The sequence below is a fragment of the Poecilia reticulata genome, chromosome 6, assembly GCF_904066995.2.
Source record: "Poecilia reticulata chromosome 6, P_reticulata-male-v2, whole genome shotgun sequence".
In the NCBI taxonomy this organism is placed as follows: Eukaryota; Metazoa; Chordata; class Actinopteri; order Cyprinodontiformes; family Poeciliidae; genus Poecilia; species Poecilia reticulata.
This window is the reverse complement of record NC_088835.1, coordinates 20,653,506-20,677,951: the sequence shown is the minus strand read 5'-3', so window position 1 is coordinate 20,677,951 and position 24,446 is coordinate 20,653,506. Positions and strand designations below refer to the sequence as shown.

The 24,446-nt window shown below is 39.7% G+C and overlaps 1 protein-coding gene across 11 annotated transcripts in view; it reads left to right on the top strand.

The window, feature by feature from the left end:
* The first annotated feature begins 206 nt into the window (after positions 1–206).
* pclob (piccolo presynaptic cytomatrix protein b) overlaps positions 207–24,446 on the top strand; it is a 63,309-nt gene continuing 39,069 nt past the window's right edge. For 10 of the 11 annotated variants that reach the window (XM_081608139.1, XM_081608140.1, XM_081608138.1 and 7 more), the window contains exons 1-13: positions 214–362; positions 2,662–3,739; positions 3,907–4,731; positions 6,246–7,061; positions 7,254–8,105; positions 8,233–9,165; positions 9,385–10,374; positions 10,542–11,363; positions 11,585–12,409; positions 12,558–13,658; positions 14,027–15,925; positions 23,609–24,055; positions 24,182–24,334. In XM_081608139.1, the coding sequence (XP_081464265.1) occupies positions 2,894–3,739; positions 3,907–4,731; positions 6,246–7,061; positions 7,254–8,105; positions 8,233–9,165; positions 9,385–10,374; positions 10,542–11,363; positions 11,585–12,409; positions 12,558–13,658; positions 14,027–15,925; positions 23,609–24,055; positions 24,182–24,334 (10,509 nt within the window). In that variant the 5' untranslated portion in view covers positions 214–362; positions 2,662–2,893. Of the gene's footprint in view, positions 363–2,661; positions 3,740–3,906; positions 4,732–6,245; positions 7,062–7,253; positions 8,106–8,232; positions 9,166–9,384; positions 10,375–10,541; positions 11,364–11,584; positions 12,410–12,557; positions 13,659–14,026; positions 15,926–23,608; positions 24,056–24,181; positions 24,335–24,446 lie in introns of all 11 variants that reach the window. The other variant, XM_081608137.1, reaches the window with a different exon arrangement.

Sequence of the window (24,446 nt, the reverse complement as noted above, 5' to 3'; positions counted from 1 at the left end):
ACATTATCCCTCAAAGACTCACGAACACCATGATGTTTTAAAATGTGTCCACATCCACAAAAAAGAAGTAAATAAATCTGAACCACATCACCTTCAGCTGTTCACTATTGATCAAACGTGACTCTGCGGGAATAAATCGCCTGTCCCTTTTAATTCTGATTTCCGTGCGTGATATATATTGTGATCACCTGTCAGATGCGGCGCCTGCGCAGTAGAGCGGGAGGCGGAGTGGGGCTCTGTTTGCTCTCAATCTGCTGCTGCCCTGTGCCCTCCATCCCTCTTGCTTAGACGGGCTGACACTGAGCGGGAGTTATCCGACGAGGACTGAGGAGGATGGCGAAGCAGATCCGCTACCGATGAAGGTACGCCTTCACTGGGCCACGCTCAGAACGGCACCGCGTTTTAGTGTTTGACATTGTGACCGTGGAGGGTGAAGGATGCTGGGCTGCAGGATGGGAGGGAATGAGAGGGTGATGGTGGACGGGGTAGGGAAAGAGGGGGGACACGGCGCGGATGCCAGATGGTGTGTTGTGAAATTAAAACGATGACAAGGGATTCGCTTGGTTGTTTTAAACTGGCTTAAAATGTCCCCACATAGTAGGACCGTTTAGATTATTTGTCGATTTGAACAGGTGTCTGGTCGTTGACATAAATAAACATTACGTGGTAACGTGTTTTTCTCACTCTTGGACCTGTCGTGGATGTATTCTCGTTCAGAAAGATCTTGTGTCAGTCATGCTGTGTTCTCCACACAGAGCATCTGCTGTGATAACATCAAATCCGACTATAGGTGCTTGTGGGCAGAGCAAAGCAGTCATAACGTTATGCTAAAAGCAGATATAATCACTCACTTAGAGAGGTTGTTTCCACGCACAAATCCGCGCCCCCTTAAAGCTTTGCAGTTTTAGTGAAGTGGGTGGGTGTTTAAAAAGAAGAATTTACTAAGATGCATGATTTGGTGGCTCCCTACCCGGATGTGCCTGCAGTTTCTTCAGAGAGAGAGAGAGAGAGAGAGAGAGAGAGAGAGAGAGAGAGATTTACCCGTATTTACCCGTGTCGTGTCGTTGCTATAAAACATATCCTGCAAAAGATTTCTCTCTCTTGGACAAACATCACTGGGGTGATGCGATTCTTTCATTGTGGAAGGGGATTAACAGCCCAATCTGAATACGTTGCTGGCTGCAGCAGCAGAGCCAGTTGTAGCGGGTTGAGGATCTCCTTCGTCGCTGCACGTTGGACTGCTTTATTACATTGCAGGAAAGAGATCACGCGTGATCATCGGAGCGGCTCGAACACTGTCCGTGGTGCTGAAAGCAGCAGAAGATAGAGTGAATCGAGAAGATGAAAGTGGACATTTATTAGGAATGGTTTAATTTGAACATACATTTTCTTTTTTTTTCTTTTGTCTGTTTATGAAGAATTCCTATTTGAAGCATTGAAAGCACATTTTGTTCATTTGATATAATTGTATTTATATGAAAAAGGAACATATTTATTTAGATAAAATGTTATTTTCCAAGGCGTCAAACACATTATGACCATTGACACGCGACGTTAACAACACTGATTTTCTCATCACTATGGCACCTGTTAGTAGGTGGAGTACAGCCAGTCAGTAAAAACAATCTAGTAGCAGGAAAATTGGCTTATCTTTAAAAATATTAAACCAACTTCACAAGAACCCAATTGTGATGATAAAATGACTGGGGTAAAGCATCTTCAAAACTGCATCTCTATTGGGATTTTCCTTGTCTGCAGGGGTCGGTACTTATTAAAAATCAGCTCACTGACGCATATGGGAAATGCAGGCTGGTCCATGTGGTCTGATCTAGTAGATATTGCTAAGGGAGTGAAGTATGCTGATAGAAAGGTGATAAATTTAAGTACCTGTAGGGCATTTGGGTAAACCAGGCCTGGCAGATATGTTAAAATTGTCTTAAAGAGCAGTCATAATGTTTTGTCTGAATGATGTATTATGTAGCGCAGTTTATTGTGATTGATTGCCGAAGAAAACAAAAATCTGCAATATTTAAGTAATTTGTTTATTATATGTTCCATTCACATATAGTTTGTCTATATGTCCCAACCTTCCAGATCACTCAGGTCTTACGGTCCTGACATTCTCTGTGTCCCCAGAGCCAGAATCAAACATGGGCAAGCAGCATTCTGCTTTCGTGCACCACCAATCTGGAACAAATTTACAGAAAACTGCAAAACAGCTTAAACACAAAGTTCCTTTAAATCAGGGCTAAAAATCCACCTGTTGAGCGTTGCTATCAACCCATAATCACTGGAGCATTGATCAGCATATTTGATATCTATTGACAATTTTAACATTGATACTTGACAAAACGCAAAGTTTGTCATTGGTTCTTCAATTGGTGACTGTTTTATGTTTTTATGGGCTTTTACTTTTGTATTTTTTTGATGCAAAGCACTTTGAACTGTCTTGTTGCTGAAATGCACTGTACAAAAATAGATTGATTGTCATATTGAATTTAAATGATTAACCTCTTTTTGTTTTGTAGATAGCAGCAAATTTGCTCAAAAAGAATCAGATGTGTGTGCGGTTCAAAAGTCCTTAAGCTCTTCGTAATCTCTTCCCCCATCTTGCTCGTTGTTATTTCACACTTCATTTCTCCTTTTCTGTTGTGCATTTAGGAAGTCGGATCTAGACGCTGAGCCAGAGGAGAGCCCTGGCAGCAGCAGCAGCAGCAGTAGCAGCAACAGCAGAAGGGCTGTAGATGCTCTCTCCTCAGGTGCGGCTCCAGCCCAGGCTTCTGCTGGAGAGCCGGGTGAAAGAGGGGACAGCTCCTGCTCTGACTCTGACAACCTTATAGACTCTAGTTCCAGTGAGGAGGAGGAGGACAAAGTAGAAGAAGCAGACCCAGCCATGTTCTCCTCCAAATTTCTCAGTGGGGCGAATCCCCTGAATGCTATGTCTTCTGCTGTGAATAAGTTTGGCTTGTTCGGAGATGATGGGGAAGGGGATAAAAAGTCACCTCCTCAACAGGGGAGGAAAGCGTCAGGAGAACCACAACCCGGACCTGGCCCTGGAAAGAACACGCAACAAGAACAGGCACCCCAAAAATCCAACCAGGGTCCCCTTATGCAAAAATCCCAGCCTCTCCCTAAACAGGGATCACCACAGCAACGTGGCAATGGACAGACAGCTCCACCAACAAACAAACCTGCAGGAGAACAAACTAAAGATCCACCCCAGCAGAGTTCACCAAAGCCTGGAGTTCAACATCAGGTTCCAGCAAAGGATGGAGCACAACCGGTATCTTCAAAACAGGTTCCACCCAAGTTGAAAGAACAACAGGACCCTGCTAAGGGTAGTGTACAAAATCAAGAACTTTTAAAGGCTGGGGTACAGGGTCCCACAAAGACTGGGCCAGAGATTGTAAGCCAACAACAGCAGTCATCACCAAAAACTAGACAACAACAGCACTCACCTAAGGTAGGACAACAGCAGAAAGGGGGCAAAAATCAGATATCCGATAAACACCAAGACATTAAGTGCCCAGGCACACCTGAAATGACACCTGTTGGATCTCCGTCATTGGGAGCAACAAAAGCCAAACCTCAGTCAAAAGCAGTTTCTAAACCTCTTTGCCCAGTGTGCAACACAACAGAACTTAATATCCATACCAAGGAATCACCTAACTACAAAACCTGCACACAGTGTAAAACTGAGGTGTGCAGCTTATGTGGCTTCAGTCCTCCAGACACTGATGTAAGTAGTGGCTTCATTATGCACACGTATATATTTATATGAATGCATATTTGCATTAATAGTAATTGCTAAAAGATCTTATCTAACTGTAGAATTGTATTTTTATAATTTTTTTTACTTTCATGTACTAATTTAGCTGTATCTTTGTGTTTTTAACTATTATGTAGGGGCATGAGTGGCTTTGCCTAAACTGCCAAATACAAAGAGCTCAAGGAACTTCAGAGCCACCAGGACCTCCTAAAAAAAGGCTGTCTGCTCCTCAAAACCAGAAAGCACCACCTGGTGAACCTACAAGAAAGGACATTTCAGCACCAGGTTCATCACCGAAACTACAGTCTAAACCAACAAAAGTGCCAGCCAGCGATGAACCTCCAAAAGGACCAGAAAATCCGAAACAAGGTGCCAGTTTAGGTCAAGCTCAGAGAATGACACCAGAAACTCAGCGAGCATCAGGATCGCCAAAAATGCATCGGAGTGGTCAACCTGGCCAAACGCAAGGCAGGGTCTCTCCAGCTCCACAGCAGGCATCTGGAGGTTTATTTGGCTTTAGTAGTGGTGCTAAAAGTGAATCTGCAAAACCAGATGAGTCCGTAACTGGGAAGATGTTTGGTTTTGGTTCCTCTCTTTTTAGTTCTGCATCTACCTTAATTGGCTCAGCTGTTCAGGATGAACCCAAAATCACACCACCAGTTTCTCCCAAAATGCAGCTCACAAAGGACAGTAAGGCAGCTTCTGGCCAAAAGTTAGAACTAGAAAAAAAGCAGCAGCAACCTCAGTCAGCAGCGCAGAAAGCAGGAAAATCCTCTGCGGAGGGTCCAAAGGCAGCAACAGCCTCCCTCAATCCTATCGACAAGGGCCAATCCATTTGTCCGATTTGTAAGATGGTGCTTAATGTTGGCTCAAAGGATCCTCCCAACTTCAACAGCTGCACAGAATGCAAAAGCACTGTCTGCAATCAGTGTGGATTCAACCCCATGCCAAATGTAAAAAAGGTAAGACTTGTAATATTCATTGAATAAATCTGGAAAGGAAAATACTCAATAGTATAACAAATAATTAACATTTTCACGTAGGCTCTTTTCTAAACAACTTCATCGCTTCGTGAGCAAAGTTATTTCTTTCTGAGATAAAGCAGTTTTTCAATCAAGAAGTATCGCTTATTCTTATACAGCCCTGTGTCTTGTAGAAGATATTTTGTCTGCGCTGCATTTGTTTTTGGAGAGAGACTAAAGATAATACATAGATATATACAGAATTCAGAGAATATTTGACCATAATTTAAAACAATAGGTGATTGTCCTTGCCAATAAACAATGTTGACTGCAAATCAGCTTACATTTCCATGTCAAACCACACTCACTGCATATACACAAACACAGACAGATTTTTGGGAATATAGAATGAATAAACAGAATGACAACTTTGTTGCCACCTGAAGCACATAGAACCTGACACTGGACTCTGTAACTCAATGCACGGTAACTATCTAGCTTACCAAGGACAATCCAGGGCTACATGATCTTATTGTTTAAGAGCATGGATAAAGTAGTACTTGAAAAGAACTGAAATAAAAAATGATACGAGAAAGAAATGCAAGCCTTGAGCAATATGCACACTTATCAACATTTTTAGTACCAGTTGTAAAGGTTTGTAAGGGGATTTGTTGTTTTTATTTATTACTTTAAAATAAATAATTATTTTGTAATGTAGCAAAACCTCACACAAAAATATTTTGTAAAATGCAAACATTGGTTTCAGTGCATTTATTTGTGGTTGGGACACATAGAGAGGGGGAAATTTAAATTTTGTTCTTTGCACTTCTCTGCTCGTCTTTAAAAGTCCTGGACCTTCTAGGTTATTTTTGCTTCACCCCACCCAATAGGTTTTCAGTAGTTTAGTTTTACAGGTTGTGATTGCCATTAAAGAAGGTAGATTTTGTTTCTACTGAAGCATTGCTGTATTAATTTGGAAAGACTAGAATTTTTTTTTTTTTTCTATTACAGATCACCAGACTTTTATTTAAAATCACACGGCATTACAAAAAGGTCATGATTCCAATACATGTAACAAGGTTCCCAATGTATTTGCTAAGGTTTTACACATCCGTACCACAGGTCTCAACCATCATAAATCATATCATGTTGAACAAGAGTCCAAACTGATGAAGTTTCACTTTATGAAACAAATTGATTATTGTGTTATTTTTAACTAGTTTCAATCCACTTTTACAATAAAGTATTTTTTTCTGAAATTAAATACATTTCAAAAGGTAACTTCTACCACATAGTTTATTTCTTAATTATCTTTGTATGAGGAAGTGATCATAAACTCAGTTTTATCATTGTTTATGTCATCACAGTCATTTCATTCAATAATATTTGGGATTTCTGTGTGGCTGGAAATTTGTTTAAAATGTAACAGCCTAAACTTGCACATATTTTCACTTAGCAACTTATGCTAGATGCAATTCATTCATATTTGACTTTCTTTCTTTGTTGTCTTAAAGGAAAAGGAGTGGCTTTGTCTGAATTGCCAGGTGAAACGAGCTGCTGCAGGAACTGAACCACAGAAAGAAACGCTCTTGGCCGATTCATTTAAAAAGACAACTGCAACATCACCTGGACCTGAAAGGACTTCTGCTCCTGGTTCTCCTCAGAAAAAAGAATCAACAGTAGCTGTAAAACAAGTCAAGACTGAAGGACCAGTAAGCCAAAGGCAAGCTGGCCAACCTCCTGGACAAAAGATGCCTCAGCAGAGCCAAAGGATAGATCCTCAGAAACAAACCGGCCAGACCATCAAGCCTCCACAAAAAACTGGAAATGCCACAACGCAAGAGTCTGGTGGCCTCTTTGGTTTTGGTGCTCCTAAAAGTCAAAGTGATGCAGCAAAACCTGCGGAATCAGTGACTGGGAAAATGTTTGGTTTTGGTACCTCTATCTTTAGCTCGGCTTCAACTTTGATTACTTCAGCTGTCCAAGATGATCCCAAACCTACAACACCTGTTTCTCCAAAGTTGTCCCCTGCAAAGGATCCCAAATCTCTCACAGTCAAAAAGCAAGAGCAGGAGAAAAAGTCACAGCAGGTACAGCAAACCCCGGGTCCCACACCAGTGCAGCCAAAAGCAGATAAACCTCCTTCAGAACTGCCAAAGAAAGAATCAGCCTCACCACTTATTTCCAGAATATCTGATTCCAACTGTCCTCTCTGTAAAGTAAAACTGAATGTGGGCACCAAGGACCCTCCAAACTATAGTACCTGCACAGAGTGCAGAATCGTCGTCTGTAACCAATGTGGATTTAATCCCACACCAAATGTAAAGGAGGTAAGATCTGGAGTTTAAATAGCAAGAAAACATTTGCTAAAAAAATGTTTTTTTAGCTCTACCTGTCTTTTAATAAATATTTATTAAAAGAGGATTCTAAGCTACATAAACATATAATTATAAACTATAATCCTTTGCTCTGTTTTCTAGCAAAATCTATCTGAATGTCTAATTATGTTTGTTCTATTGTAGATCAAAGAGTGGTTATGTCTCAACTGCCAGGTGCAAAGAGCACTTGGAGCATCTGAGCCTCCAGGAACACCTGTGATGAAATTACGAACCTCTCCAAACAACACACCTGCATCTGCTGATGCTATGAGGAAAGAAACACCCTTACAAGAGAAAGAAATTTCAGTACCTGCTAATTCTAAGGAATTAGGCTCCCCACAGCACAAATCACAAAAATCAGTTGAGCAATCAGCAAAGGCCGAAGTCAAGAAAGGACCCGAATTAAGAAAACGGGTCACACCAGAAGCCAGTCAAAAAATTCTGGAACAAGACCAAAAGACAGGTTACAATAAGCCATCAGACCAGACAAGTCAAACAGAACAAAAAAAGAGTGGTATTACATCAACAAAAGAGGAAGATGGGAGGTCCTTAAAATCTGGTGGTTCCAAACCTCAACCAGAAGCTGGAAAACCTACTGAGTCACTTGGAGGAAAAATGTTTGGCTTTGGTTCTTCAATGTTGAGTTCTGCTTCAAATTTTATAACCTCTGCAGTACAAGATGAATCAAAAACACCACCAGTTTCTCCCAAACTTCCAGCAGTCAAGGGAACCAAATCAATTCCAGTTCAGAAATATGACTCAGAGAAGAAACCAGAGCAAGTTCAGCAAACTAGTCACTCTCCATTGCTGCAAGCCAAAGTAAATAAAGATGTAATATCTTCAGATAGTCAAAAGACTGACCACTCTACCTGTCCTCTATGTAAGACTGAACTCAATATTGCTTCCAAAGATCCTCCCAACTACAAAAAATGCACAGAATGCAAGACCACTGTGTGCAACCAGTGTGGATTTAACCCAATGCCAAATGTGTCAGAGGTAAGAAAAGTAATATTTTGTTAATGTGTTTATGTCTTAAAAACAAATGTTGTCTGGGATTCACTCAACATCGTGTATAAAAAATTGTCACTCTAAGACCTTTTGGTTTATGTTTTTTTCCCTCCAGGTCAAAGAATGGCTATGTTTGAACTGCCAGATGCAAAGAGCTCTCAGTGCCTCTGATGTCAGTGGACCTTCCATAAAACCAGAGACTGAAACAAACAAAGGTTCATCGTTAACGGTACGTCAGAAAATCCCACTTCCTAAACAAGAGGAAAGTCTAAAGAAGGAATTGTCTGACAAAAAGATAGAAGCCCCACTACCTGATCCATCTAAACAGGAGAGGAGCTCCACAACTGCTTCTCCTCATAGAACACAACATGCAGTTGTACCACCTGCTGCTAAAGAAACAGAAGCGAAAATACAGCCCAGCCCAAGCACTGGTCAATCTCCTCCAACTGTCCAAAGAGTAACAAGTACCCAGAGACAGACTGTCCAGAAAAGTGAGTGTGACCCAAAATACATGAAGGTGAAACCAGATGTTCAAGAGGAATCAGAAAGAACAACTCTCTCAAAAGATACTAAAACAGTATCTGAGGCCTCAAAAACAACCGAATCCTTGGGTGGAAAGATGTTTGGATTTGGTTCATCTATTTTCAGCTCGGCATCAAATCTGATATCGGCTGCTGAATCACGAACTACACCACCTGGCTCTCGTAAGATGTCTGCACCACCCCAACTCTCTGGCAAAATGTCTGTCTCACCAAAGATTTCACCAAAAAGTACACCTACACTTTCTCCCAAAATGTCACCAGCTAGAGAGCCAAAGGTTCTTTCTGCGAGACCAGGGGAACCGCAGCTGAAGAAAGAAGACAAAGCTCTATCACAGCCACATGTAGGAACAGTCTCTCCAAGATGTTCAGATGGAGGGCCAATCTGTCCACTGTGTAAGGGTGAGATGAACATCGGCTCTAAGCAGACTCCAAATTACAATACCTGCACTGAATGCAAGACCACAGTTTGTAACCAATGTGGATTTAACCCCATGCCCATGGGTGAGGTAAGTACTGAAACAAAGCTTCTACTGTGAGAAATAAAGTTATTCAGTTCAATTCCGTTTTATTTATATAGCACCGATTCACAAAAAATGTCTCAAGGTACTTTAGCCCTTTTCACATGTACTGTTATTTTTCTTCATTGAGTAGACAAACTGGCTTTTATTAGAATTTTAATGTTTGTTTTTAAATCAACTCCTAATTTTGTTTTTACTGTATTTCAGGTAAAAGAGTGGCTGTGTCTCACATGTCAGGTGAAGAGAGCAGTTGGACCATCTGAACCTCCAGGCCCTCCTGCTTTAAAGTCCCAAACCTCACCCAGTAAATTTCCTCCACCCACTGATGTTCAGATGAAAGATGCCTCCAAACTCACTTCTTCTCCAAAAAAGGATGGTCTCGATGTTGTGGAGCAATCTAGAGAACCTTCAGGGAGAGTTTCACCACAGAGAAAACAGTCAGTGCCATTAAGCAAACCTCCATCTTGTGATGCTCCTCTAAAACAAGTTAGCCCAGCACAAGATCAGAAAGCACCTCAAGAAAAACTAAAAGCCGAAGAAAAGAAACCATCAGATCTGGCAAACCAACATGAACGCAGACGGAGTAGCACTACTCCAGCAAAACAGCAAGAGTCCGGAGGCTTCTTTGGCTTTGTTGAATCGAAACCTCAGTCAGAAGGAGCAAAGGCTGCCGAGTCAGTGGGTGGGAAGATGTTAGGCTTCAGTTCATCCATATTTAGTTCTGCTTCTACCTCATTAACCTCAGCGTTGAAGGACCAGCTCAATACAACACCACCAGTTTCTCCCAAGATGTCTCCTTCAAAAGAGGCAAAATCACCTACAGCTCCAAAAGTAGAACAGGAGAAAAAGTCACAACAGCAACAGCAGTCAGAGGATCAGTCAACTGCAGAACCAAAATCAAATGAGATCAAGCCTTCTGCTTCCCAAAAGCTTGAGCAGCAGAAGAAAGCAGAGACATCCTTGCAGTCAAAGACCCTTCCATCAGTACAGGTTAAAGTGGAGAAAACCTCATCAGAGGTTTTGAAATCTGAAGCAGGTACCCATGCAAGTGTCAAACTAGAACACTCCACCTGTCCACTGTGTAAGATCAAACTCAACATAGGCTCCAAGGATCCACCCAATTATAATGCATGCACACAGTGCAAGAACACAGTGTGTAACCAGTGTGGATTTCAACCAATGCCAAGCAAAACTGCGGTAAGAGAATAGGAAAAAATAAAGTTGTTATTCTGTATAGACTGTTAAAGACCAACCTATTTTAGAAGTGTCATTTTCTTGATTTGATGTTTCAAAAATCGATAAATATATAAACAACTCACAACCTAGAAGTTGTTCTTATTAACTTGATTTCCTTCTGATTTTAGGTTGAGTGGTTGTGTCTCACCTGTCAGATGGAACGAGCCCTGGAAGTGACAGAGCCTCCAGGAGTTACTTCTCTCAAGCCTCAGGCAAAATCCCAAGCAGGCATCACCAGCCCAGCTGAGCCTGAAAAGAAAGTCTCCTCCGCACCACAGTCACCTCAGAGGAAATTATCTTCACCAGCACAGCCCCCTGAGACAGCTGACAAGCAAGTGGTTAATAAACAGGCTAGCCCAGTTCCTTCTAAGAAAACCCTACAAGAACAGCAGAAAACATCAGGCCCAAGCAAATCACCAGACCAGACAAGGCAAGCTGAACAGAAGCAGAGCAATGTGACGGGGGTGCCACAGAAAGATTCAGGTAGCTTCTTTGGATTAGGCAAGGGTAAAACTCAGCCTAATGTGGACAAACCAGTGGAGTCTGTCTCTGGAAAAATGCTTGGCTTTGGTTCATCCATTTTCAGCTCTGCATCTACCTTAATCACTTCAGCTGTTCAAGATCAACCTAAGACCACTCCACCAGTATCTCCCAAGTTATCCCCTGCAAAAGAAGTCAAATCCCATGCTGCCCAAAAGAAGGAGCAGCCAGAACCTCAGCAGCCTAAGGCACCTGCTTTGGTGCAAGTCAAAGATGACAAGGCTCAGCCAGAAACTTCTAAGACTATAGAAGCTTCCAAAGGTGCCATCAAACTAAACACTAGCTGTGTGCTCTGTAAGGCTGAACTTAACATGGGGTCCAAGGATCCACCTAACTACAATACCTGCACCGAATGCAAAAACACAGTTTGTAATCAGTGTGGATTTGACCCCATGCCAAACCAGTTAGAGGTAAGAGATATTGCTTTCCCATTGTTGCAACAATTGATACTGACTCTTTGAAGAACCTTGAATAATAAACGTCTCTAAAACATAGAATTTTCATAGGGAAATGCTGGTAATACTGAATTGTATTGACATATTTACACATGTATTTATTAATACTATGTTTTACTTAATAGATACAAGCAATTTTTTTTCTTTAACATAATGTAACATTGTTTTTCTGACAGGTGAAAGAATGGTTGTGTTTGACTTGCCAAATGCAAAGAGCTCTGGCAGCAGCCGACTCCGTACAGCCTCCTCTGAAGAAAGTTCAGGGATCACCGAGCCAAGTTTCCTCACCTGGTACTGTCAAAAAAGATGTGACCAATGAAAGGAAACACAGTATTCCTAAAGAAGGAACTGAAGTTATTGACAAAACACAAGGTGCACCTCAAAAGAAAGACATATTGCAAACGTCTGCCTCATTGGCATCAAAAGATAAAACAGCTTCAGCCTCAGGTCTAGCAAAAGATGAGAAAACCAATTTACTTTCTACTGAGGGTACTCTAAAGTATTTGGTTCCTCAAAGTGAAGAGGTAGGGACTGTTGTTTCTGATGTCAAACAACCAATGCCTACACAAGGTCCTCCTATTGCCACAGACAAGAAGACAACTCCACTACCTCAAGACACATTCGAAAATGAGGAGAAATTTGAAACTATAAAGACATCAGCTGGACAACTTTTCAAATCCATGGAGGACGTAAAACAATACCAAGCCAAAGAACCTCAAAGAAAAGGTTCAGTAGTAGAGGTCAAAGAAGATGATGAGCAGAAAACGCATGTCAAAAAGATACCAGACAAACCTCAGGAGCTTAAAGTTAATCCAACAGGGCAGAAAGAAGATGGTAAAGGCCAGATGGAATTGACAAAACAGGCTCAAGTTGCTTGTCCACTCTGCAAAGTGGAGCTCACCATTGACTCCAAGAATCCTCCCAACTTCAACACCTGCACTGACTGCAAAGCCATGGTTTGCAACAAATGTGGATTTAGTCCAATGCCAAATATCTCTAAGGTAAATGAATACTAACTCACTCAAGTTTTTTTTTTAATTGACAATCTGTTTGACTATTTATGTGAAACGGTTTTTATTTGTTCAAAGCAACATAACACATATCAGATTTTTATTACAATAACTCTTGGTCCTATTTTTGTGTTTGCAGGCAAAGGAATGGTTGTGTCTCAACTGTCAGATGCAGAGAGCTCTTGGAGCTTCTGAACCCCCAGGCCTCCCAATGATGAAAACACAACCTTCACCAAGCAAAGATATCCCTGCCCATAAACAGAAGAAAGAAATCCCAACTGCTAATATTTCCAAGCAAGAGATTTCTGAGCCAGTCACTGACCCTGCTAACATTATTATGGCCAGAGAAACAGAACTCCTTCCTGTTAGTGAACCAACAAAGGAGGTCTCTTGTGCATCTGCTTCAGTCCCTGATGAAAGTGGTCCACCAACTGTCACAAATGTAGATGTTTTACCAGCCTCACAAAAGCCATGTTCAGATGTGCCGAAAGTACAACCGGACACACCACAGCAACAAACTCAGAAAGTTCCTTCTTCTAATAAGCCTGCTATTCCAACAGATCAAGCAAAAGGTGGTCCACCTACAGACAAACCTACCTCTACACCACAGCAGAAGGGAACAAAACAACCCACAACACATCCTAAGAAACCTGAGAGCTCTCTTATGTCTGCATCGCCATCAGTTCAGGCTACAAAACCAGAGTCAGGTAGCTTCTTTGGCTTTGGGGGCCCTAAAACACAGCCTACAACAGAAAAACCTGCAGACTCAGTTACTGGAAAGATGTTTGGCTTTGGCTCATCTTTCTTAAGTTCTGCATCCAATCTGATTACTTCAGCTGTTCAAGATGAACCTAAAACTACACCGCCTACTCCTCGTAAGATGTCCGCCACAGATAGAGTCTCTCCAAAGCCTACACCACCAGCTTCTCCTAAAACATTACCAGCAAGGGATGCTAAGGTAACTTCTGTGCAGAAGACTGAGGACAAGAATTCTGAGAAACCACAGCAGACTAAAAATCTTCCAACAGAACCAGCCAAAGTGACAAAATCACCATCAGACAACTCTAAAGTACCACTAAACGGGCAAGATGCTTCTAAGACTGATCTGTCAGTGTGCCCACTTTGTAAGATCAAGCTAAATTTTGACTCCAAAGATCTTAAAAACTACAACACTTGCACAGAGTGCAAGACTACAGTTTGCAACCAGTGTGGATTTGATGCAATCTCAAATATATCAGAGGTAAGCATCGTCTTCACAAAAGTCACATTTGCAATTATTTGCTTGAGCATAGAGACATATTACATTTGTATCCCAGCAGTGGAAATGATTAGCTTAATCAAGCATTTGACTATCAGTTCTGTCATAATATAGATTCAAAAATAATTATGGGGAAAAAAAAAAGTGATTCTCAAATATTTTGTTTCTATAGGAGATGCTAGGGCCTCATGTGAACTGTCTGAATTAACTATTTTAATAACAAACACACAATACCTATTTTCCATTCTCTGGATTATTGTCTTATAAAGAAATTCTGCATCTAAATGATGGTCACCCTCTGTTGTATGTTGAGTTTCCAACATTTCTTTGTTTGATTTCATTTGTTCCAGACAAAGGAATGGCTTTGTCTAAATTGCCAGATGCAGAGGGCATTGAAAGCCTCGGAGTCAACTGTAGCTCCCGTGGCAAAACAGACACCAAGCGAAATTCCACGGTCTTCCCCTGTTGTACAGAAGGAAACCGTTACACCAATCAAGCATATCCAAAAAGATTCCATGGAAGCTGCAACCCCATTGCCAACTGCTGCTCCACCTCAGCAGGATTCTGTCAAAAAGGTGCCAGTGGTTTCAGGTTCTGACCAGCAAAAACCAAATGAAAAACTACAACAAATGAAGATTACTCAAAGCACCAAATCAGAAGTAAAGAAAGATGTTGGAAAACAAGACATTGGGAAAGTACAGCAACAGCCTGCAAAGCTACCCACACAGCCAACCAAAATGGCTCCACCAGTTCAGCCTATTAAACAAGAATCTGGGGGCTTCTTTGGATTTGGTGCACCTAAGGCACCAGTGGCAGCAGCGAAATCTGCTGAATCAGTGACTGGGAAGATGTTTGGCTTTGGCTCATCTTTTCTTAGTTCTGCATCTACACTAATTCAATCAGCTGTTCAGGATGAACATAAAACTACACCACCTACTCCAAGGAAGATGTCCACTACTGTTCCTACCTCACCTAAAGTCACACCACCAGTTTCTCCTAAGATACCCCCTGCCAAAGATACAAAAATGCCTGCTACACAGACATCAGAGCCACTTCAGCAAGACAAGCCTACTCCACCAACTTTGCAAGACAAACCTGCTCCACCACCAAAACAGGACAAGCCTGCTCCACTACCACAACAGGACAAGCCTGCTCCACCACCAAAACAGGACAAGCCCATGCCACCACTTTCACAGACCAAGCCTACGTCACCACCGTTGCAAGACAAGCCTGCTCCACAACCACAACAGGACAAGCCCATGCCACCACTTTCACAGACCAAGCCTACTTTACCACCATTGCAAGACAAGCCTGCTCCACCACCAAAACAGGACAAGCCTGCTCCACCATCAAAACAGGACAAGCCCATGCCACCACTTTCACAGACCAAGCCTACTTTACCACCATTGCAAGACAAGCCTGCTCCACAACCACAACAGGACAAGCCTGCTCCACCACCTTTGCAAGACAAGCCTGCTCCACCACCAAAACAGGACAAGCCTGCTCCACCATCAAAACAGGACAAGCCCATGCCACCACTTTCACAGACCAAGCCTACTTTACCACCATTGCAAGACAAGCCTGCTCCACAACCACAACAGGACAAGCCTGCTCCACCACCTTTGCAAGACAAGCCTGCTCCACCACCTTTGCAAGACAAGCCTGCTCCACCACCTCAAAAAGACGAGCCTGCTGCACAACCACAACAGGACAAGCCTGCTCCACCACCTTTGCAAGACAAGCCTGCTCCACCACCTCAAAAAGATGAGCCTGCTCCACCACCACAACAGGATAAGTCTGTTCCACCCCCTCTAAAAGACAAGCCTGCTCCACCACCTTTGCAAGACAAGCCTGCTCCTCCACCTCAAAAAGACGAGCCTGCTCTACCACAACAGGACATGCCTGTTCCACCCCCTCAAAAAGACAAGGCTGCTCCACCCCCTCTAAAAGACAAGCCTGCTCCACCCCCTCTAAAAGATAAGCCTGCTCCACCACCTCAACAAGACCAGCCTGCTCCATCTCCTCCACAGACCAGACCTACTCCATCACTTCAAGAAAAAATAGAAGATTCACCACTGTCCACAGAGGTGAACAAGGTTCTTCCTACACCAAGTGTGTCCACCTGTCCTCTTTGTGAGGCTGAACTAAATGTGGGATCAACAGATAGTCCAAATTACAACACCTGCACTGAATGCAAAAACACTGTCTGCAATTTCTGTGGATTTAATCCCATGCCCCATACTGCAAAAGTAAGTCAAAATAATGTTATTTTTGCATGCCAAATTTTTCTCTTGATGATGCAAAATTTTCATTTTCACTTTCTTTCATTTAAATAACCTTAAATCATTTTTTGTATGACCAGAGTTCCAGGTTATTTACATCTTGATCAAATCATTATTAAATTAATTTAATAGTAAGCAATGGCAAGCAATGCCATCAGAATTAAATTCAGCATCCAGTATACTGAGCAGAGTGAAGTATATACATTTTATACTGCAAGATTAAGTAATTTTGTTATAGGGTTAGTGCTGCCATATGTGTTGTAGATACATAAGTTATGTAGCAGTATTGATAAATGTGCGGCACTTACGATTTTCATAAGACTTTGACTTTAATCGGGATCCTAGTTGGATGTATGATATTCTCTCCTCCACTTTGAATTAAGGATCTCATTTTTTTTAAAAAAACACATGCAAGACAACATGTAGGCTGTTTTGGGGCTTTCTCTCTTGACTGGACAGGTCAGATTTGTTGCATAACTGGCTTGTCGACAGACTGGCAGTACTGAAAAGTATTAAAGTGATGATTGATGGTTGCGCAACAGCATTAGTGAGATGGGATCTGCTGTAATAGGAAACCAGGGACGAGGGAAACTCCAAACTCTGTCAGAGATTTGAAATAGCAAATCCCTGTGATATGCCAATAAGTGGGTATAAAATGGATTAACCTCATCACAACACAATACGTCATAGAATCTGATGTTTCTTGTCAGTCAGTCTGCGCCCTCTGATGTCAATGACTTCTGGTAATTCAGCTGTTTCTTCTTCATTGTTTGTGGGTTTGTGGGTGGTGATGACACAAGTGTGCTGGCTTTCACACAGGCGGGTTAAGGTTGATGGATTCATGAGTGTCAATGCCTTCTACTTATTCTGATGGAATATTTTTTTGAATGTCATCTTGAATAGTTAATCCCTTAAGATGTTACTAAGTCATCTCCCACATCCTAAGAGTCAGAATTCAAGAAACTAGGTAATACAAGTTTTGTATGCTGCTCTCTGGTTTTTTCTGTATGGAGCTTGCCTGTTCTCCCTGTAAATTTGTGGAATCTTTCCGGGTACTACGGCTTCTGCTCTCAGTCCAATGTTAGGTTATTCATTTCCTCTAAATTGTCCTTGGATAAGCATGCATGTATGCAGGTATGGCTGTTTGTTCAGGGTGTAACCTGCCTCTCACCTAATCACTGCTGGAGATAAGATCAGCCCCTTTGAAAAAGAAATGGGAGGATCTTACCATAATTTTTTTTATGGAGTTAGATAACATATGCAAGCAGATGTTTACCTTCATCATTGTTGTAAAGAAAACATATAGAACTTGCAGATGTGTATCTCAACAGAGGAGACACTAAAAATAGAAACTGGTCTTCTAGGGGCAGGAGAGAATTTCCTCAGATTCTTTTCTTGCATGTGTACAGTGCAGATGCATCCCTTTTAGCGAAACAGAATTAGACTAACCCCATGACAGCTGGGCAGAAAGAATAAGCATACTCTCTTCTACTGGCCTTTTTTATTCTTGTCAATTTTCTGTCATAACATTTTTTTTGTGGGCTACTTCAATTTGAAAAGGACTCATAACATTTGAAAGAGGAGGAGTCTGCTTCTGGCATCTTGAGTGCAAAGAGAAAGTCTGTCCATTTCTCTATGCTGCCTGTGTTGCTTCAGCTGATGTCATTAAAAGCCTTAGAGTGACTGTTGTCTGATAAGTAGGACACACGTGTATCATGGTTTGTCAACTAAAGCTAGTTACATGACAGATGAGACAGTTTGAATGACAGTTTGCTTGTCTATGCATGTTGAGTTTAGATGGATTTTTTTATTTTATTTTTTATTTTTTTGCAACACTGCTGGGCTGGAAAAAAGGCAGAGCATATTATTGCATGGTGGTTTAATGGTTTTAATGGTTTATCATTGTAAAAAGAAATAAAGAGCTGAAATATCTTTTTATATCATATTTGCTTAGATTCTCAAAGTTACAGAAAAAAATATTGTCAGGGTTATAAGTTGAGAGGACTGATATACCAAAATGTATAGAAATGTGTAACAAGTAAGAAAAGGAGCACAAATATTTTTTGGCATTGCTGTGTACAGCTAAGGATTTGGCCTGGCATATTTTAATTATAGAATGGCTTGAAATGAAATGTCATTTTAGCTGCCAGTTTTACTTGTGCAAAGATCATGTGGGAAAAGCTTTGGGTTTATCTCAAGCTACCGTGTTCAAATATAGCAGTTGCAAAGGATCTCTAAGGATATTTTTAATCTCTTCAGAAACTGGAAAAAGCATGGTACATGTAGTAGTACATGTAGTACATGTAGTCCACCAATGAAAAAACATAACGAAGATACAAGTAAAAACAAGAGCATATATCCAATTATATATAGCAGATCAGCATTAAGAAGAGAGATACGAAAGAAAACAAAGTCTTAAAACGGACTTTGAAATGTAATGATTCATGTTATGATTGTAATGGGATGATAATTCTAGATCCATGCATGTTGGTAATTTGTAGTTCTTATTAATGACCAACAATGAACAAAAAAAATAAACGTGGAACAAAAAGTTATTTGGTTTTAACCTTGTAGTGGAAAATATTACATAATTTTTTTTTATGGTCAAGAATTAATATGAAAATATAAATGTGTTAAAATAACAGTAAATACTTTTTAAAGATACTTCTGTACTTCTTGAAGGTCTATATATTTTATCACCAGAATATATAAACATTTACTATAAATGAAAACGAAACAAAAAAACTAACACATCTAATTATGGAAAAATTAGAGAAAAAGGCCAATTTTTTTATTGCATTTGAGCTCAATGTAAAATACATTCATTCCTCCCAGTGACTAGCAGGACGAAGCACATGCCTTGTTAGGTCAAGCAGAGACAGTAGGCTATTTGAAGTTACAATAAACCAAAACATGCATGGATCATTAAAAACACAACATCATTTCAGAAAAAAACATACTCTAGAATTACATTATATATTCATGCCTTTCTAGTTGGCAAATTTCAAAGTAGAATTGGTCCTGCTTTTGCAATATGGAGATAGGAACACAGTCCCAAATTATAACATATTACTTACACACACATACGCAAATGCCTATTAATTTCATATATGTGCAACTCGCCTTTGTATGCTGGGTCAAGCATTCCTGATTTTCCCACATTTGCATGATTGGAGTGACACAAGCATCAGTCCACTGCTTGTGAAGCTCCTCTAAAATCTTGAATTGATTTTGCTGAACAATCCTCTTTGGGCTGCAATTATCCTTGTTGCTGGTACACCTTTTGTACCATACATTTTCCTTCCACTCAACTTTGAATGGATATGCTTAGATACTGAACCCTGTGAACATCCAGCTTCTTTATCATGATTATTTGTGGCTTTCCCTCCTTGTTGACGGTATCTATGACATTTGTCAGGTCAGCGGTCTTTCCCATGATTGTGCAACTTATGGCGATGATTCAGAAATAGTTTAGAGGAGCAGGAAAACGTTTAAGGTGTTTTGAGTAAATTAGCTGATTAAGGTATGACACTCAGATTTTTTTTAATACTTAACTTTCCCCAATATTAAAATTTTAATCAAAACTTTTGTTTTTATATTGGTTTATGGTTAAACTAACCCCACTAATAAGTTTTTCTAACACTAAGTTTTGTTTTTCAGTAACAGAGTTGATGCAGTACAAGTGCATGTCAAGTAATGTGTGAAAAATTATCAAGCATAATTTACTTGCAATGCTGGTACAGTTTTAGCATAGTCTCCATAAATAGTACATCAATGCTATTCTAAAGTTTTAATTTCTTTGTGATGCAAAAATATATAAACATTTAAATTTTAAAACAGCATATTCAATATTCTCACTTTAGAGTGTTTTTTTTTATTATTTCAAAGGTAGTTTTTGTTATTATATTGTTCATCCCTCAAGCTGCAGTCAGTCACCTAAGCAAAATCAGTGTTGCTATTTTGAAAGATGTTGTGGCTTTAAGCTAAGTTTGCTGATGCACCAGTTGTCAGAGTGGAAAAATGCAGTGGATGCATTTCCTTGTTTGCAAAATGAAGCACTCTGCTTATTACAGATTAGTAGGTCAACATTCTTTGTTATCCCAGGGCTTAATATATAAAGAGTGAAGCCCTGTGGGGCTGCTGAAAGCCCAGCATATTTGCAGCCTTTCCTCTACCCAAAGGTTTGTGCCAGAAAATCAATAGGGACCTCTCTGGCTCAATTAAAAACAACAGAACAGCAATGGAGACTGAGAAATTATGACATTAGATGAAAATGACAATAACCACTTTTTTTGTGTGATTCTAGTTAAATCTTGTTTTGCTTTGAAAAATACAAAGTTTAAAGCTAGCTTAGGCCGATATGTCATTCTTTTACTTAACATTCTGAGTAACTATTTATTAGACTTGATCCAAATAATATAATAATATAATGATATTGGTAACATGTTTTATACAAACAGAAGCTGATGCCTACAAATTGTGTTTCAGAAGATGTCCTAACCTCGATCTTTGTGATGGTCAGACAATTCACTTAAAGGCATATCACACTGCAGCTTGTGAGAGCAGTGGTTCCCATGGCTCTCTGCAAGGAGCTCCTGCTCTCTCCCTCCTCATAAAATAGATTTAATCAGACAAAAGGGCAATGGTAAGTTTCCAATAACCATATTTGTGATTCATGTCTCTTAAAACAAGTGGCTAATTGGGAGGCACTGTGGCAGGAAAGATTAAGTTAACAACAACAACAATAATAATAGAAGAAGAGTATATTTTGCAATTGGCCAAAAAACATAGTTTTCAGTATTGGTATTTTCTATAAAATGAAGTTATAAAAAAAACGGAATGCAATTTTACTTTCCAGGAAATGGTAATGTAAGAAAAAAGTCAGAGTGGAGTATAGCAATGTTGACCTGTTTTAGCCTGTTGAGCTTTTACCAAATCCAAGGTTTGATTCCTGACCTTAGAATGTTTGCAGCATATCTCCAACCTCCCTTTCTGTCGGATTAGTCTAAATAAAGGCACCCAGTGCAAAAGGATCTTTAAATAAACTAAAGCTGAATTAACCTTCATGCCATACAAATAATATTTTGTTGAAGCACACATGGTTTAGTTTCAGCAGTATTCTCAAGATTATACCTGCCATCAGTATATTTACATATACGCAAAAGTTGCCACTACTGATTTGACACAACAGTTCTTGTTTTCAGTAGTAAAATTAATCTCAACTTGCTTGCTAATTTGCATACTTTGGCAAAAGCTAGTTTTTACTTGTTCGCTATAACTGCACCATGTGTGCATGACAGAGCAGGTGAAAGAGAAACAGTGAAATGTGTGAAGATTTTACTGAAAATAGACGTGATGGGGTACATGTCGTTGACTTACAAAGACAGTGTTTCTGTGTAGTAATATAAATTGCTCTGTAATGTATTCATGCAATTTAAGCTGGTTGATGTGCTCTGTATAAACCACACAAATAGCAGTTTAAAGAATGTTAATGAAAAAAAGCAGTCTTAAAAGCATGCATGAGTTCATAATCAAATTGAAATCATTTACTAGTTTACTGAGTTATAAGCATCATGATGTACCCCTCCTGCCTTAGTAAACATAATTATCATACTGCTGAGTGAACCGCAAGTGACTGGGCAACAGCATATTTGTTTCAATCAACCTGAATGCATCAGCGTCAGCTTTCCTCCAAGTTAAACTGTGTTCTGCATTAGATTAGTTCAGACTTTATTCATCAAAGACTGAAGAGAAAATGATCTTCAATGTAACTGAAGATAGCTCTTAGTGAATTTGATTTGTAGCCTTGCATGTAATCATGCTTCTCTTGTGTTACAAAATATCTAAGGTGACAGTACTGAGTATGACAAACAGAATGTGAAACATTAGTGTCATTTCTGTTACTACAGCATCATCATTCAAACTCCAAAAGACACATGTTCAAATTCACATTTCTCTACAGTGTTAAACAGAATATGTGTGTATTGTAATCTCCCCCCTTCCTGTATCAGAACAACTCTTGCCGGCTCTGCAGAGGCAGGCGCATTGCTGTGATTTGATCTGCTAGATTGCCAGTACAGACGTTTTGCTTTGCCTGTTGACAGCCTTTATGTTCATTATTTGCTGATTGATAACACACAGAGGGACCAAAAACATGTCATTATCCCAAATGAAATTTATCTGAAAATGCGATTAGCTCTTCTGCAAGGTAAGCATTTCTGTTGCTGTGCTACTTGTAATGTGCAGTCCCATCTCATAGCAGTTATCTTACCACCACAGGCTGCTAGTGGATATGATAGTTTGATGAGAATACATTTGATATTCAACTATGATTGTGTGAACTGACAACCGATGATTAGCTTCAATGCAATGTGATTAATCAGTATAACATGCTGAAATTTATCTAAGATTTCCAAAAACAGAAAATAAATCCATAGCCATAAGACAGGAATAAATTATTTGTTGTTTCTAGAGCAAGACTAGCACCTTTGATTGACTAGTTTGATTTAAAATCCAGCTATGGCATGACATAGTGTCGTTTTTTTATATATATATTTATTTTCTGAGGCAATTTAAACTTTTGTAACTGATTCTTTCACCTTAACATCACGGTGTGAATGTAGATGAATGGGCGAATGACTGAAAGTAGTGTGAAGTGCTTTGGAGTCCTCTAGCTTGATAAAGCTTTGTGTAGCACATTTTCCAAAATGTAATGAAATGCTTAATTTTCTGATTGTGACTTAAACATTTAACTGGTAAGATGTTCCAAATGTGTCAGCTACAGAAGAGCTTTTGCTTGCTGACAGGGTTTTTTTTATCATTATTTCATCCATCCAGTCATTATGTATACCCGCTTAGCCATGTAGGGTCATTGAGGTGGGTCTGGAGGTGGAGGACTAATAAAGATTTTTTCCAGTGATTACCTAGAAGTATTTTGATAACATTTGATATATTATTCTGAAATACAGTTGAATCATTTGTATTTTTTATGTGTTTTAATTTGTTCATTTTTATTACATATATTTCAAAATGTATAGTCCATTTAAATTGTTTTGTTATCTTACAAGAGATGCTTGCCCCATTTATAACCTGAAACAAACCTCTAAGCTGACTGAACATATTTTCAAATATAAATCACAGGTGTGTAAATAATTTTGTCTTAACTGCAAGGTTTCTGAACAATATCTGTGGCACAACATCCTACTTTTATTAGACTTAATTTCAAGGCAAGATTATTTTGAAAACACTTGGAGGAAGGATTTAATGTATTGATTTCTTAATTTTTAATTTTTAAAGCTTTTAAAGTTAAATCTAGGCTGTTCGTTGTGTACTACAAGCATAATAAATTTAAATCTACATGTGTAATGGTTTTATACAGGTGAATTATATGGAATTGCCATAGTATGAATTAGTTTATGTTAGCTTTTATTCAACATTGTGTCTATGCTCTTGTATTTCTCAAAGTAAAATGTTTATTGATGCATTTGGCTATTGGTTTGTCTTTAAAAATATGCCAAATAGAATCTTTAAATCAAATTCTTCAGTTACTGCTAATGTCTTTAATTGAATAAATTCCTCTTGTGTTTCCTTTTCTTCTCAATCTTTCTAAAGTGTGTTTTAACAGTTCTGTGTTGTCTGTTGTTTTTACAGAAGGAATGGTTGTGCTTGAGCTGCCAAACTCAAAGAGCTTTGTCAGGACAACTTGGAGATTCACAACAAAAGTCTCAACCTACACATGTGCCTGCCAAACCAGAAATCCAGGCAACATCAACTTCTGACATGGCAGCGTCCAAAACCTCACCCGTCAAAATTGAGCTCACAACTGAAGTCACGGCACCAAAACCTGTACCTGCCCCTACTGAAGGAGTACAAATAATTTCAGCTACAACACCGAAGGAAGAACCTGCCAAGATAAAAAACTTAGCTCCTGATCCTTCCAAGGAAAAAGAACTGGAGAGAAAACAGTTAGTCACCTTGACAGATGTTTCATCTGTTGCCTCAGATAAACAGTCTTTTGAAGATTCCATTCAAGAACCTGTAGTAGCAAAGCCTGATGTGTCAAGCACCAAAACGTCTGACATGGAAACTGTTAAAGAGGTAACAATGTTTGAAGTTGTTAAAGAGAAAAAAGCTAAGCCAGAGCTCCCTGTATCAGGGAGAATAATTACAGAGGTGCAGACCAATGATCATATCAATCTGATGGACACAACTTCTTCTTTGCAGGAGAAACTGCAACCATGGTTACAAGAACAGGAGAAGGCAGTGGAATCTGGACAAATAATAGCAGCTGATAGCAAGGAACCGGATGATAAGATGATTGAAAAGATTATTGACATCTCAACTCAAGTTTCACAGCCTCTCCCTACAGCGAGACTGGTAAGAAAAATAATCAAATATATATTATTAAAATATTTCCGTTATTTATACCAATTTAATTGAGATCTTCCTCAGCACTTTCTCCTTTTTACATCACCCTTACAAACAAGGT